This window comes from Triticum dicoccoides, chromosome 2B (assembly GCF_002162155.2).
Source record: "Triticum dicoccoides isolate Atlit2015 ecotype Zavitan chromosome 2B, WEW_v2.0, whole genome shotgun sequence".
NCBI lineage: Eukaryota > Viridiplantae > Streptophyta > Magnoliopsida > Poales > Poaceae > Triticum > Triticum dicoccoides.
In genome coordinates this window covers 625673232-625690283 of record NC_041383.1, presented here as the reverse complement: position 1 = coordinate 625690283, position 17052 = coordinate 625673232, and the positions used below count along the sequence as shown (strand labels likewise).

General features: G+C 44.5%; 1 protein-coding gene across 2 annotated transcripts; it reads right to left on the bottom strand.

Annotated features, from left to right (window-relative positions):
- Positions 1–6134: 6134 nt before the first annotated feature.
- LOC119365238 (branched-chain amino acid aminotransferase 2, chloroplastic-like) lies at positions 6135–9908 on the bottom strand. Of its 2 annotated transcripts, none has more exons than XM_037630851.1 (10): positions 9688–9908; positions 9476–9573; positions 8830–9007; positions 8499–8675; positions 8288–8419; positions 8105–8203; positions 7668–7784; positions 7266–7361; positions 7046–7158; positions 6135–6547 (listed from the first exon to the last, which is right to left on the bottom strand). In XM_037630851.1, exons 1-10 carry the CDS (start codon positions 9790–9792, stop codon positions 6430–6432), a joined length of 1233 nt encoding a protein of 410 aa, XP_037486748.1. In that variant the 5' UTR covers positions 9793–9908; the 3' UTR covers positions 6135–6429. The 2 variants fall into 2 exon arrangements, with proteins under 2 accessions (XP_037486748.1, XP_037486749.1); XM_037630852.1 differs by having other exon boundaries at positions 9644–9738.
- Positions 9909–17052: the final 7144 nt, after the last annotated feature.

The window sequence follows — 17052 nt, the reverse complement described above, 5'->3', positions numbered from 1 at the left end:
GGGGGGCTTCTAAACCAGAAGAGAAGAAGTAATAAACAAATCTAAGATTTTGGACCGTCATAAGTTCACTTAGGCTAGGTGAGTATTTTCTATAACTACTAATCGTGTATGTGCGTGAACTGAGCCTATATCAGATGGTTAGGTTCTTTGTAATGAAACTGATACATCAGTGTTCAAGTCCTAGACTTGGCACCGATAGCCGCATTTTGCTAGATTTATTTCAGGCCTCTAGGCAATGTGCGTTCAGTGGGAAGCGGCGTTTCCGTCGACTACGAAGACGTCTGTGGCGACTTCATTAATCTCTATATATTGTATCGGCTCAGTATCTCGGAGGTACCCATGGTACCAGGGTGTGTGCAGTGGCGAATCTAAAAGAAAACAGAGGATGGACTTAAAGTTTACGCAAGCATTTGTCGTTCAAACATGTGTTGGGTTGGCTGGCAAGTGGTTGGACTGGTCATAGACTAGTAGTAAAACAAAATTTGAGTGTCTGTGAACATCTACATTTGTACGGTGTTAAAAAAGTAGGTCTATACAACGTACGTCAATATTAGACAATATATTAAGTGTATTGTACATTACAAGATATAAATTGCATGTAATATTGGATAGGATATAATTACTTGGTTAAATTGATGTTGATATTAGACATGATATTAATTAGTAGAGGGTGGTAAACATGTTTATAATGCTAAATGTATGTTTAATGCTAATGACGAAGCGTTGTACACGTTGGATAGATGCAGTTGAATGGGTGAGATTTGTTGAGTTTCTATGACTTGTTGTTTTTATATTGACATGGATATAGAAGTACCGTCCCGAGGCATATGACGTTTTTTGTTGTTGCTACAATCAAAATATTTGGGTGTTGGTCGGAGCTATATTTTAGCTTTTCTTTTTCTAGCACGTTTGTTGCTCATGTCATTAACAAGATAAGCATATATCCTGGTTGAGTTATGCGGTCGGCGCTGTCCATTGCATTGGTACGTGGCTCTGGCTATGTGTGCACACCCAAATCCTCACCGGCAACGTGCGTGACAAGCCTGCTTCGTTCGGGCCTTTTCGCGAGATCCAAAGGAACAAGAGTCGATCAACGGAGCAGATTTTGGATGTACGTACGCCGATGCAAATTTGTCCTCTAAACATCCCGGCTAGCTTACTTGCACCACACCGCACTCTACTACGTGAACATGTACAACCGGAGTGAGAGTGGACCACAGCTGTGTGCTCATACATGCAAATTAACAACTCACCGCTTAATTTCGACGAACCTAGTTTAGCCAAACAACAAAACCCGTCACATGACCAGGCGGCTCCTTCCTACGTGGCGTGCATGGGGCCAACGCAGGACATCTGCGTGAGTGACTAGTCACACGTGTGTATAGTATACACACTCACTCTTCCTATGCACACATAGCCAGACCGCATAATTCAGGTGGGGGGTAACTGCGGGTTGAATCAGGAAAACGGCAGGGGGGTTTGTGCAAAACTGCCAGCGCTGACCGGCCCAGCCACTTGGCAGCCAAATGGCGAGCTCTGATTGGCCTTGGACTAAATCATCACATTGGATGCAAGTTGGGGTATGAGTTGGTCTAGTTTTGCAACTTTGGGACTAGATCATCACATTGGGTGCAAGTTAGGGTACCTGGGGTGCTATTACCTCTAAGATTAACTATCGCGCAAACATAATTCATAATGTCACATCCAAACAAGTGTGACGGAAGTTTCCCCAAATGGGAAGTGGGGGAATTAAAAGGTTTTGAGAGGCGAGCATGAAAAGTTGGTAGCTAACCAATTGGCAAATAAAAAAATTGGCTTGCCTACATACTGGTTGATAACTTTTGGCACCAAACTATCAGTTTCTAAAAGCGCAATGCATTAAAACACTTTCTAAACATGAAGCATGGGTGGCTCGACGTCCTAATAAAGAACGTGCGACTGATAAGAAGAGGGGTGCTTTTACAGCTGGATGATAGTTCATCTTCGGTTCACTTGGTGCTTCATGATAATGGTTGTCGTCAGGTGATGCCTTGTGATATTTTTCAATGTCGCCTTGGATGTATTTCTAGTTGCTTTGCCAACAACCGAGTTGATGGAAATGATGATCTAGCCAGAAGAGGGCATCCTCGTGTTGAGCTTTGTTCTTTGGGTATGTTGTTGTAGTCAGTGCACGGTGAGGAACTAAGGGTGTGTCGTCTTGATGGTGTTATGATGTTGGTTGTGCCTCGTAGAAACGTGGTTGCTGTTAAGTGATGCCATGTGGTCTTTTTTTGTGTCGTCATGCAAACATACGGTGTTACTTCACTAGAAACCAAGTGATGGGGATGAGGGGAGGGAAACCTCATGTGCTCCACTTGTAGATGATGGGTTTGATTTACCATTTGTTGCCACTTTCAGTTGTTGTTAGAGCTTTTCTCAATCTTCGTAAACAATCTTTTAATACTTTGCATAAAGTTCACATAAAACGTAGAAGAGGGAACATGGAGTAAGCAAGGCAAACTACTTGTGCAAAGTATTGAGTTTTATGTGCTCGCTGTTTGTGGTCGTGTTTTGTGTCGAGTATGTTTGCTCACATTTCCAATCAACCCCTCTCCTTAGAGCACGAGCAGAACACCATCCCAACCATGCCACTTTCATTTCAACATTCAATATGAACCACGGGAGGGGCCCTCACTGTGCAACCCTTGTGACTAGAGAGGTTTTTTTTTTTGCCGTGTCAATCCAACTCTTAAAACGAAATCCTATGATTTTTTAGGTGAAGTTGAATTCAAATGTCAAATTTCATCTTCCAGTTCAAACCAACTACAACATTTCACTAGCTCATTTGAGTGAACAATGATTACTGGAGCGCAAAATGCTTACTACAGTGCGCAATGATTAGAATATACAACTATTCTACCTTAATTAATCATAGTTACATTAAAAGAAAAGTCTTACTTTGAATTATTTAGGAAAAAATTCACTAATCTATCCGGCATTTTCTTGCAAGTAGTATCTCTCTGACCTTCTGGTTTACCAATCCATATTGGTTTTGCCTGACTAGAAAAGAAAATATTTAGGACAATAAATAAGTTTCAAAAACAATCATAATACAGTTATTATACTTCAACTAGAACAACGCCCGTGCGTTGCAACGAGATATAAATATTCTATTACGTAGCTTGTGTTTACCTATCAATAATAATGCGATCGTGTAAATAAATGTTCATCAAATTCTGACCATGAATTATGTTATATTTTGATTAGAAGTTTGGTAAGTAAATTAAAGTGGAACTGGTTTAGAAGGTAAGTAAATTAAGATGATTGATTATCATATACTCCCTCCGTTTCGAATTACTTGTCGCACGTATGGATGTATCTAGATGTATTTTAGTTTTAAATACATCCATTTCAGCGACGAGTAATTTGGAACGGAGGGAGTACATGAAAAGTTGGATGGAGGGGTGGTGGGAAGAAAGGTGAAATGAAAACCTTACATTCTTTTTAAGTATAGTTTATTTTTTAACAAGTTCTTTTTAAGTAGTAGTATAAGAGAAGAGAAGAGATACTTCAATTAATTAGGATTATCTCCAGTTTAAGAAGTAAAGGCCTTACGCTGAATTATTCATGATAATGTATAAATTTATCCTCAATCTCTCCAACCTCAATTGCTCTGACCAGCATTTTCAGGCGGATGGAAACAACCTGAAGGTTGCATCTTGTATAATAATTGTCCTCCTAGCACGGCAGCGGCAGCAAGTGTCATCATCCAATTCTTAATTCCGAGGATGTGACAAACCAACTAGAATAAGATTCGCCGGAAACCAGTTGGATTAGCATGAGATATAAGAAGCGTCTAACTAAAGCATTCCGGCATCACCCGTTCCTTTTCCTTCATTCTTTTTCCATGTCAAAGATTTCTTAGTATCAGTAGTATGTCATTTCGTACACCTCGTATTATGCATGGTTTCTTTACTTTCGCCTGTGTACAGCGGAAACAATGGGCCTCCTCGTATACATACTGTATAGTAGTACAGTACAGAGAGACGTACGTAGCTAGTTTGGATAACTCTACCTCTACAAGACCGTAATAAACGTGCGTGTGTACTTCCGGCAGTCGAACGCCCGGCTAGCGCGATGGAAGGTCGGGGCGTACGTGGACCGCGACCCGGTCCGACGGCGGTCGATGCGATGCATGCAGCATGGAGGCGTTGGCGGAGGGGTCGCTGTCGCGCGTGTCGGCCGGTGGGCTTTGCGTCTCGCCATCATTGCCCAGCAGGCGAGCGACCATGTATGCGTACGCTGGGCGACCGGTATTTTATTCCGGCGACATCCCAACCGTCCCTTCCCTTCATCGGAGCTGCCACGAGTTGCTTTTCCGCTTTAGCACAAACAAACGGACGACGTGGTCAGCGACGCGTCATGCAGCGTACGTGCTGTGCTGCAATTCGGTTCGGTTCAGTGGGACGCGTCGGGCGCAGGCAGCACCGTGCGTCCGCTTTCTCCGCGCGCGCGCGCGCGCTCGGGCGGCACGCATCTGCGACAGTGTGCGCGGCATCCGCACGGTGACGCCGACTGCTGTCCGCCCTCTGCCGCTAGGTGGGCGATCGATTCCATCACGTACGCGTCGCCCCTGGGCCGGCTAATCAATCGGCCTCGCGAGAGAGAAAAAAAGAAGGTGATTTGGATATATCATTCCTGTTCCATCGGTCAGTCGCCTAACAGCCCAGGGTTTTGTTGCTAAGTGTACTTATGTTCGACGCCAACACCTCACCGGCCGGCCATTCAGGTTTTGTCCCCGTTCAGTTGTCCGCGCGTTAGACCAAGCACTAAAACTGGTTGTTACGGCGTCCTAATCCAAACCCAACCCCATGCAAGATGCAACTGCCCATCGATCTCAATCTCTTCTCCACAGTTCTAAAGTACAAAGAAACACGAGCAACTCTGTCTTGCGTGGTCTGATGTAATGCGTTTTGTCTTTTCTTTTCTTTCAGTTTCAGGGATGGTCTGATGTATCCTTCATTCCTTCCATGCCAGCAGTTTTGACAGAGAATGGTCAGTTTGGCAGAGCGAAAGCATTTATTTAATTTTCTGCGAAAATGATCGACATCTATTTCAGAGTTCGCCGGAAGTACAAAGCATCTTTTTTTTCCGGCAAAAGTACAAAGCATCTCAAACATAAAATTACATCGAGATTCTAAGACCACCAAACAATCGCTACCGCTGCCACGACGAGCCGCCATCACCGCTCCTGTATCCGAGCCAGCTTGGCCTTGTCGATGCCAGTCGCGAGATCTCTGTGCATGTGCCCCTGAGGATCGGCACCCTGGAGCGGCAGTCGTCACCATTGAACCCTTGAATAGATCTGAAGCATCTGACATCAAATCTTGCCACATGACGAGTAACCCTAATCTCGCCGCCCCAAGGAGGTGACAGTAATCCACGCCGGAACTCTGTCGACTATGTCTAGATGAACGAACATGATCAAAGCCCGGAAGAAAAACTTGAAGAAGAAGCCCCACCATCCGCCCGAGCACTGCGCCTGCTGGGTACTCAAACTAAACTACTAACGGAGCGGCCGGCAGAGCCTAGAGGGGAGAGTTTGCTCTAGCTGCGAAGGAATAGGAGGGTAAATGCTTGGTGTGTAGTAGCAGCATCCTTTTTTCCACGCGTGAAAGTATTTATCTGAAGGTACGAGCGGTAAGAATATATATTGCCTCCTAATCCTCTCCCTTTTGATCCACAAAGGTGAGAGAGATGGTGACAACAGTAGAGCCAAAAGGGGTTATTATGACTAATGAACCCAGAAAGAAAATACTACTACTAATCATAGACTTTTAAGTTTTAACTACTAGTAGATGGATGGATATGTCACATGTGTAGCTAGCTGCAGGTGCTGTAGCAAATTTAAGGTTTTTAGATCAGCAACAGTGCATCTGTGCATGGCATGGCGTGTGCTGTTGCGCCGAGGAAGAGGAAGAGGAGACCAGGCGAGACGAACCCCAAGCGTAAATGAGATGCAGGGAGCCATTATTGGCAAACTGTTGCCGCCTGACGAAATATAATTATGCACTGTGCTAATAGCACACCCCGTTGTCCATATCAACACATGCATCAGACATAAAAGAGATAGGTGCCTAGTAATGAACCCAGTTGGTGCAACAAATATTTATGTCTCATGGGTTGCAATTGCAAGCATGGTAGAGTTATTTACACTCAAAGTGTAATCAGTCCTCCTGGGGAACAGAATGAGAAGAAACAACAGCTATTTAATCATTATTAATCTTCTGATCCAGCTTGATGCTATGTTGTGTGTGTACCTCTTGCTATCTTCACAGGGAAATTGTTCTGTTCTAGTACATTCTGCAAAATTTCCTGACAGAGGGTCAAGTGATTTTGCATTGTTTTCTTGCCGAGGAGCTTGCAGAGACCATCCAGATGATAAAGCTGCTAATTCAATTGCACACTCCATCCCATACTGTCCTCCACAAGGCCTTTCTGGATAGCTGTAAGTGCTGAGTACAGTTGCTGGGACACAGCTCCGACCTTCCCGCCCCCATACTCCACTCTGCAAACGAACGAGAGTTGATTGATTTCAATACAGGAATGGTAATCAATTGACGACATGGCTGGCAGATCCCACAAGTTTTTTCCAACATTGCGCCAACTGGCAATTGCAGATTTTGTATGAACGATCAATGAAAGAAGATAATAACCCTGCCTATCCTGGTACAATCATAGGCCTTGCAGAGCCAGGCCCCAACAATTCAGTGGAGCTGGTACAATCATAGAGCAAACATGAAATGCTGCTGCTGCTGCTGCTAGGCGCTTAACTCATAGTTAGAGATGCAATATGTCTGAATGCCTAATTTCGTAAGCTTATAAACCCTGCCTAGCCTGCCTAGATTTGGTAGTCTCATTGATCAAATACCCCCTCCATTCCATAATAAATGTCGTGCTCTTAGTTCAAATTTGAACTAAAACCGCGACACTTATTATGGAAAGGGGGGAGTATGTAAATGGGATACTAGTAGAAAAGTAACTACTTCAAGACTATGGTATTTACCTTCTTCCGTGGTACACTATGGAACCAACAGGTGATAGTACAACGGCAGTCCCTGTACAGAAGACTTCATCAGCATCAAGCAACTCATCTATCGCAATAAGGCGCTCTTCAACCTGAAAATAAAAAAGCTACCATGTTAAAGGAAAAGATCGTATTCACATCTCATATTGTTGCTACATAGATGGTCTGAGCAGAAGATGAACATCCCTGTTTGAGTTACCTGAATTCCAAGATTGCTGGCAATTTCGATTATACTTCTTCTTGTGATTCCAGGAAGGATTGTTCCCGTTAATAGTGGAGTAGAAATAACATTATCCTATCAGGAAAAAAAGCAATGATAACATTCCTATCAAAATATAGTAATATGAAAATAGTGCCAATACAACATGTACAGTTTGGAGCAGTCATGGAGTTAAGTAAATATCCTGGCTACTAGCATGCTAATCAGGTGATGATATTCTGCATCTGCACCTTGTTCAGTTATTTCGATAGACTACGCAAATGCTCCCAGACATCTTTGTCAGTGAAATCAACGGCATTAATACCCAAACTACTCTACACTGTTGTTTTCATAGATCCACTTGCAAACATAGCCAAATGGAACAAAGTCCAGTACACATACCTTCACCATGAATATATTACAGGAAGAAACTTCCTCCACAAACTTCTTATGCACGGGATCCAAGTAAAGAACATCAGAATGACCTTTCTCCTTGGCTCTTCTCTGAGCACTAACAACCTGCATACAGGGATCCAACAAAAGTGCAAAGCATCAGGAACAACATAACAATATGGTAATGTTCTTCCTGATCTTATCAAACCAGAGAGATCAAGATAAGCATTTATATACACCAAATATTTTGAGGAAAGCTACCACTATCCTATGCAAAATTAGAGCTTAAATGCACTTGGCAGCACAACAGTAGCATTCAAGTTGAGGGTAACTGCAAATATTGGAAGCCAAACTCATATTCAGAGAACCAGGGAGTAAAGATGTACACAAGGTAATCATGGATCAGATGAATAATATCACACTTATTACAGAGCAAGGTGTGTTACCGAAGCATAATTTCCAATTGTCTTGATATCACCAGTTCCACCAGGTGCAGCGCGGTGATATTCTTCCTCAGTCAGTAAGCTAATTGGTGACAGGCCATCCTGAAAGTAAATAAGACATTGAAATATTACTGTTGCAACCATAAAAATGGATATATGAAATAGAAATAAGCCAAATGCACCAACCTTGAAATAGTGACCAACTGGGCAAACATAGACGACAAATGTATACTCCGGGGCAGGTGCTACACCTAGCATAGCTCCACTTCCAATCAGCAGCGGCCTGATATATAAAGAACCTTTGCCAGTGGGGGGTACCTACAACCTCATGAAGCACATAACCCATGAGAAAGGAAGTATGCATCACATGTCACTGTTCAAGGAAAGATGTTCTTACCCAACGCTTGTTTGCCAATATAGTTTGCTTGACACCTGATAGGAACTGCTCAACGCTTGGTGCAGGCATGCATAGCCGATCTGCACCTATCCTCATCCGCAACGCGTTTTCCTCGGGGCGAAAAACAATTACCGAACCATCCTCCTTTCTGTGTGCTCTAAGACCTTCGAGCAATCCCTGCACGTTTTACAAGCATGTTTGAACATATCCAACAAATATGGAGCAAACGAAAACAGCCAACATATCTGAAATCAACAAGGCTATTATGTACACAGCACTGTTCACCAATCATGTAGTGATTCTTCAAGGCAGAGCAGGCAGATAAACAAACCTGGCCGTAATTTAAAACTGCAGCAGCAGGGTTCAGCTCGATTGGCCCATACGGAACCAATTCACCCTTGGTGAACACTCCATCTGACGAACATTTCATTATATACATAAAGTCCGTCGGGACCAGTTGAAATCCAAGAGTCTCCCAGTCGAAGTCGACTAGGTCCGGAGTTCCTGTGCTGGAACATGCAGCTCACATGAACAAACAATAATTCGGCAAAACAGGAAAACTGCCCATCATGGGACAGCCAGAATGCAGAAGGGAACCAAGCTTAGCAGATACTAAATGCAAATGCACACTGATACAGTGATAGTACTACACCAATTTGGTCTTGTTTATTTACCTCCTCGTAGCTAGTAAACCTTTTGACATGATCAATTGGATTGTAGCAATCTTTCTCTTCTTCGTTTAACTAAATAGTGGATTGTAACAATGTTTTCCTTCACCAGCTCATCAATTGTGCATAACTATGTTTTAATGTAGGACAATAGAAACACCGCAATGCCAATGAATCCCCATCCTTCATATACAACCTATAATTTTTTACTATGTTCTTGTTCTGCCAGTAACAGCAGGCGGGCCTAGTGGCTGGCGTAAACGAAAACGGAAGTGCAGCAGCGCGGAGCGCCGGGTCAAGTTGTCATACTTGTATGATGCCGCCATCAGGGCGGAACACAGGCTGCTCCTTGCCGCGGTGCCTCGCCTGGAGACGGAGACGGCGCTGCCGGACAATCGCTTCTGAATCTGCAGACAGCCACACTTTTTATTAGGTGTTTGATGGTTTTCCCCATAGTTGCAGGCAGTACGACTTAACCGATCGCCGTGCTGCGGTAGAAAGTCGCAGATGAAAACTCGTACGGGTTGTGAGGGCAGGCGCGGATACGGCCTGGGGCTGGGGGAGACCGACGTGCCGCGCGGAGAGGCGGAAGCGGGGGACGCCGGGGCGCGGAGGCGGAGTTCCATATTTGTATGACTCGCCGGGGCAGGGGATCAGCGGTGGGTGGGGGTAGGTTGGTTGACTACTCGGCACGGTGGGGGAGATCAGGAGGAGGAGTCGCGGGGTGGCGGCTGCGGAACGGACGAACGGTAAGCGTGCCGGCGGCTTGTTTTTTTTTTTCGAGAGTACTGCCGGCGGCTTGTTTGACATTGGTTCGCCTGCCGGGTGGCGAAGTGGGTCGAGCCGTACGGCTCCACCCTGTCAGTCAGTGCGGGTGCGGAGGCCGGAGGCGGCGGGGTAGGCAGGGATTTACCATTTAGGTCCACCGGTCAGCGAGGCAGAAACGTCTTTAGATCGGGTCTCGGGTATGAGTAAAGCGGTCATACTTCCCTTGCGTAAACGACAGTTTAACGAAAATGATGTTGTAAATCTAACGATGGCGATTTTAGTGACGCGAGGATGTCAATGCATGACAATTTTCTGGTAAAAAATACACTAAGAATGATTTTATCATGTTTGTCAATTAAACTTGTCATCCTTGCTCACTAAAATTTCAAATGGCATGAATGTAAATAACAATATATCTTTTTGCATGTTTTTGTTCTATATATTTCATAATCATAAAACTAGGAAATACAATGAATCCCTTGATTCAAACCCTTGGAGCAACTCTACCAGATGCGCTATATCTTTCGCCGCCTCAAGTAATTCCAGCCGGTTTTTGAATATTTTGTGGGCCGAACAGGAATGCTATATCGAGGCTGGTTCGTAAATATTTTATAAGCGGCCCACAAAACCGTCCTTCCATCGCTATATATACGGGGTTGGGAGCGTTTTAGGTTCACATCTCATCTCCTCCGTGGCCTCCCTTCCTATCTTCGGCTAGCAATTCCGTTGGTGCAATTCCTTTTTCTGTCAAGCAATGGCGGGTTCTGCACGCGGGGGAGTGGTGGCTGTGGCCGTGGCGGGTCGCCACCGCGCAAGATCTTGTGCAACGGCGCAGAGGCCGACAACTCCCCCCTGCCCCCCTCCCCCGACGCAGAGTCCAGTTGGCCCCTCATGTGTAGCTTCATTTGATGCACCCAGTCCCTATAGTTCTGCCTGTTGAAGATAATAGGATAACGTGGGATTGCGGCAGCACCGGTGGTGGAGGGCGCCATTCCAGCAGAGTAGAGCACTCGTTGAAGACCAGCAACAGCAGCAGACCAGGAAGAGCAGCAGCAGCATCAGCTTGTTGAAGACTAGGAACAGCACCTGCTGCAGCTCATTGAAGACCAACAACAGCATGGGGCATAGCCTGATGGCAGCCGCAGCTGCGGATGAAGAGGCAGGAGGCCGGCGGCCAGGGAGGCTGGTGGCGGAGGCAGCATTGGCGTCGACCGAGAAGGACGGAGGCGGCGGTGCCTGCCGAGAAGGACGGCGGCGGCTACCAGCAGCAGGTATGCATGGAAGAAGAAGAGGGGAGAGGCTTGATGGAGAGAGGAGCGGCAGCGGCAGCTAGGAAACCTAACCCTAGCTCTTATACCATGTTATGAAATGAGCTAGTACATTATTGGGGCCAACACGCCAGCACATATACATGTAGGGAAATATGTAAAGAAGCCCCTATACAATATGGTAACTACACACAGCACAACACCCTGTTCTAACATAAAGGATCGTAAGTAATAGAGGGCCAAAAATGAGCCCAAGAATATATAGGCCTTTGGAGGCTGAAAGATAACACGTGCTAGAGATGGCCCAACTGAATCATGGGTCGTTGGTGGGTATAAAGTAGTTTACTGTTCGTTATGGGCCAGAATCACCACGGGCTGTTAAAGGGCCTAGAGATACAAAAGGCCTCATATGGGCCAAAAGACATCATGGGCCAATAGTGACAACGGGCTGGAATTATACTAGACGGCCCACATGATGCTACTGGGCTGAATTTGGGAAGGCCATAACGGGCCGTGAGTTACTGGGCCATAAATGGGCTATATGCGAACATGCCGTTAACAGGCTTTCCTTGGGCCGACCCGCTAACTTTTGACCAGGTCAAACCGGCCGGCCTTTCTAACCTATATGGGCCACTGTTGGGCCGTGCCATGTGTCGACGTATCATAGGCGTGTGTCATCCATTGGATGGATGCCATCTGTTTGATGTGGAGGTGACACGTGGTTCCTCCGGCCAATGAGAATTTTACATGTGGAAATCGCCATTGGTCCGGGATGTTAACAGGTTGTCAGATCCAAATCGAAACCCGATAGCTTAATGGCGACCCGTTACGGTGGATGCCACATGTTGGTTACCCTTGACGAAAACACTTCTGTGATGCGCCATTTATCATCATGGAAGTGGACACTTCCGTGATGATAATTTGAGTATTGTCATGGAACACTTCTAGGACAACACATGTATGACTATCTTGATTATGTCATAAAATCGTCATGGATGTACATGCATGACAGAAAACGTGACCTACTCTAACAAACATGTGTCATCATGGAAGTGTTTTTTTGGAGTGATATAGGCAACACCAAAAATCCAACCTTTACAAGCCTTTGACCCAACTCGCACCGACATGAAAATCTCAGTGAGACCGACTAGTGTAAAAGACTTGACCGTTAGGCTTTTCGGTGAGACCGAATAGAACATCTCGGTGCGACCGAAGTGCAATGGCTAGGTCAAGACCTCGTTTCGGAAATTCCGATCAGTTCATCTTGGTGATTCCAAAATGAAGCGACTTCACTACAGAAGGTTGGTCAGAGCCATCTCGGTGAGACTGAGATCCAGTTTCGGTTGTACAGAAGTGTAAGGGTTTGGCATGTGGCAGTGTGTATGGAAATCTCGGTGGGTCCGTATGGGAGTGTTTCGGTGGGATCGAGATCAAACTTTAAGGTTTTAGATAGGAATGAAGTGGAGAAATATTTGAGGGTTTTGGAGCAATATCACTAAGCACTTGGGCAATTGAGTCATGACCAAAACCTCATCCCCTTTTAATAGTATTGGCTTTTCTATGGACTCAATGCGATCTTGGATCACTTAACAAAAAATGTAGAGTCTTGGAGCTTTGCCTATCTTTGTCCTTAGCATTTTTAGGGGTCCACATCCACTAATCCATGCCATGCCAATCGTTGATCTTCTCTAAAATATATTATCAATGAGCATTAGATCAATTACTTATATGTTGTTATAATTACCAAAACCACCCGGGGATTAGTTGCACTTACACGTGTTCACAAACACCATCAATTGATGGAAAACTTAGCAAAGAAGGAAGCATGAGTTAGCATGACGCATGTGCCCAACCAAGCAAATCACATCACACACACATCTTGTTAAGGTGAATTGTTTATGTTTATTTTGGCTTATCGCAAATAGTTCATCCAAGTGACGTGTATGTCGTCTATCGCACACACCTTGTTTTGGCTGACTGTTTCTGTTGTTTTGGCACATCGCAAATAGTTCATCCGAGTGAATTGTATGCCGTCTATCACATACACCTTGATCTGGTCGCCCATTTATGTTGTTTTGACTCATTGCAAACAATTAATTCGAGTGAACCGTATGCCATCTATCGTACACACCTTGATTTGGCTGACTATTATTTTGGCTCATCACAAACCATTCATCCGAGTGAACTGTATGTTGTCTATTGCACACACATTGATTTGGCTGACCATTTATATTGTTTTGGCTCATCGCAAATAGTTCATATGGATCAAATATATGCCACATATCGCACACACGACTCCAATATGAACCGTGCTTGATGTCTCTGCCATCGCGCACAATTCATTTTATTGGTGGTGGTTTCGTTACAATGTCGTTTGCGATTCATGCATCGCACATAGTTTGGCCGATTGGTCTCCTATACATGTGTCGTGTTAGGACCTTCATGAAGTAGTGTTCTGTAACCAATAACAATTCTTTGTGGGATATCTTCTTTTTTATCATTAGGAACAACAGTAACTCCTCCTTTCTTAGGAACACAGTGAACAAGACTTGCGCATCTACTGTGGGATAGGATAGATTATACATGCTTCTAGGAGCTTGAGTATTACTTTTTCTTACCAAATCCTTCATTTTTTAGGATTTAAATGGCATTAATGATCTACAACAAGTTTAGCATCAGGTTCCATATGAATCTACTGCATACAAAGAGTAGGACTAATGCCCTTAAGATCATCAAGAATATAACCAATTGCCCCACAGTGTTTATTGAGAATCGCAAGTATTTTTTCTTCTTCATACACTGATAGGTCAATACTACTAATAACACGATACATCTTCTTTGCATCAAAATAAGCATATTTAAGTGCACCGGGCAAAGGTTTAAATTTAAACACATGATCACCTTTAGGAGGCCTAGGATCTCCTAAGGTTTCAACATAGGGATTTTTTTAAGCAAAGCTGGTCGCCAAAAGAAAACACCTTCTATTTCAGTTCTCTCCTGCATATTAGGTAAATTTTCATGCTCCAACGAATAATGTTCTAAAGGGTCCATGGGAGGAACAACAATTGAAGCAATTCTTTCTATCTCATCTACACAAAACAAAATCCTTGGCATGATGTTGTTTAGTAAACTTAAAGAAATTAAAGGAAACTTCATATCCTCCAAACTTAACATAAACCTTTTCTTGTTACCAATCAACAATAGCACTACAAGTATTCAAGAAAGGTCTACCAAAGATAATGAGACAAAAGTTATCTTGATTCATTCCAAGTATTAAGAAATCAGTAGGATACTTGGTCTTACAACACATAACTTCAAAATCTCTAACACACCCCACATGTGAATACTACTCCTATTTGCAAGATTAATAGTCAAATCAAATTATTTTTTCTATGACACAAGGTGAAATATTGAAGGAAATATGCCCTAGAGGCAATAATAAAGTTGTTATTTTATATTTCCTTATTCATGATAAAGGTTTATTATTCATGCTAGAATTGTATTGATCAGAAACTTAAATACATGTGTGAATACATAAACAAATACTGTGTCCCTAGTAAGCCTCTACTAGACTAGCTCGATGATCAAAGATGGTTAACATTTCCTAACCATGGACATGAGTTGTCATTTGATAATGGGATCACATCATTAGGAGAATGATGTGATGGACAAGACCCATCCATTAGCTTAGCATAATGATCGTTCAGTTTTATTGCTATTGCTTTCTTCATCTCAAATACATATTCCTTTGACTATGAGATTATGCAACTCCCAGATATCGGAGGAATACCCTATGTGCTATCGAACGTCACAACGTAACTGGGTGATCATAAAGATTCTCTACTGGTATCTCCGAAGGTGTTTGTTGAGTTAGCATAGATCGAGATTAGGATTTGTCACTCCGAGTATCGGAGAGGTATCTCTGGGCCCTCTCGGTAATACACATCATAAGCTTGCAAGCAAATGACTAAGGAGTTAGTTATGAGGTGATGTATTACGGAACGAGTAAAGAGACTTGCCGGTAATGATATTGAACTAGGTAGAGAGATACTGACGATCGAATCTTGGGCAAGTAACATACTGATGGATAAAGGGAATTACGTATGTTGTCATAACGGTTCGACCGATAAAGATCTTTGTAGAATATGTAGGAGCCAATATGGGCATCTAGGTTCCGCTATTGGTTATTGACCAGAGAGGTGTCTCGGTCATGTCTACATAGTTCTCGAACTCGTATGGTCCGCCCGTTTAACATTCGTCGACGATATAGTGTTATATGAATTATATGATTTGGTGACTGAATGTTGTTCGGAGTCCAGGATGAGATCACGGACATGACGAGGAGTCTCGAAATGGTCGATAGGTAAAGATTGATATATAGGACGATGGTATTTGGACACGGGAAGTGTTTCGAAGGGTACCGGGTACTTATCGGGTCATCGCAAGGAGTTTCGGGCATCCCTGACAATGATATGGGCCTTATGGGCCAAGTGAGGGAGCACACCAGCCCACAAGGGGCTAGAACGCTCCTATAGAGGCCGGCCCTATGAGGAGGAGGAGTAAATAGAGGAGGGAAAGGGAAGTGTGGAGTAGGGCTCCCCCTTCCTTCCCTCTCCCCCCTTATTCCTCCCCCCTTGTTCATACAAGGAAAGAGGGGGACGCAGGAGGGTAGGAGCCCTAGGGCCGGCGGCCAGCCCCTTGGGGCGCGCCCTGGCTGCCTCCCTCTCCCCTCCCACCTATATATACATGGGAGGGGGCGCCACACAAGGACACAACATTGTCTTAGCCGTGTGTGGCGCCCCCGTCCACCATTGTCATGCCCAATATGCGACCCTATCCAAAAGGAACTCGAAGGTCCCACCAAGGATAGACCCGCATATTGAGACGCTTTTGCAAGGTGGATATCATTACATCAACATTACATAATAGATGGGGATACATACAAGAGGCATACAATGCCACACGGATACAACATCACAATACATCAGAGCATCATCCGACTACGGATGAATCACAAAAAGAAACTCAAACGACATCCACCCTTCTAGCCTAGGCTGCCGACCTAGAACCTATCCCCTGATCGAAGAAGAAGCAGAAGAAGAACTCAACGCAAGCAAGCATCGCTCTCGCGTCATGATCATCGCATAACCTGTACCTGCAACTGTTGTTGTAGTAATCTGTGAGCCACGAGGACTCAGCAATCCCATTACCATGGGTATCAAGACTAGCAAAGCTTAAAGGGAAGGAAGGGGTAAAGTGGTGAGGCTGCAGCAGCGACTAAGCATGATAAGGTGGCTAACATACGCAAATAAGAGCGAGAAGAGAACAAGCGGAACGGTCGTCAACTAGTAATGATCAAGAAGTGATCCTGAACTCCTACTTACGTCAAACATAACCCAGAAACCGTGTTCACTTCTCGGACTCCACCGAGAAGAGACTATCACGGCTACACACGCGGTTGATGCGTTTTAATTCTGATCTGGTGTCAAGTTATCTACAACCGGACATTAACAAATTCCCATCTGCCTATAACCGCAGGCACGGCTTTCGAAAGATTATACCCTGCAGGGGTGTCCCAACTTAGCCCATGACAAGCTCTCGTGATCAACGAAGGAATAGACCTTCTCCCAGGAAGACCCGATCAGACTCGGAATCCCGGTTTACAAGACTTTTCGACAACGGTAAAACAAGACCATCAAGACCGCCCGATGCGCCGACAATCCCGATAGGAGCTGCACATATCTTGTTCTCAGGGCAACACCGGATGAGACAGGCTACGAGTAAAACCAGCCCTCGAGTTGCTCCGAGGTGGTCCCGCAGGCGGCTCGGTTCGGAGCAACACTTAGACAA

Excerpts from the sequence above, each read along its gene's own strand:
- LOC119365238 (XM_037630851.1), bottom strand. The coding sequence starts at position 9,792 with ATGGAACTCCGCCTCCGCGCCCCGGCGTCCCCCGCTTCCGCCTCTCCG. Across the intron at positions 8,676-8,829 it reads CAGTTTTAAATTACGGCCAG|GGATTGCTCGAAGGTCTTAG; the intron begins GTTTGTTTATCT and ends TAAAACGTGCAG. Across the intron at positions 8,420-8,498 it reads TATTGGCAAACAAGCGTTGG|GTACCCCCCACTGGCAAAGG; the intron begins GTAAGAACATCT and ends ATGAGGTTGTAG.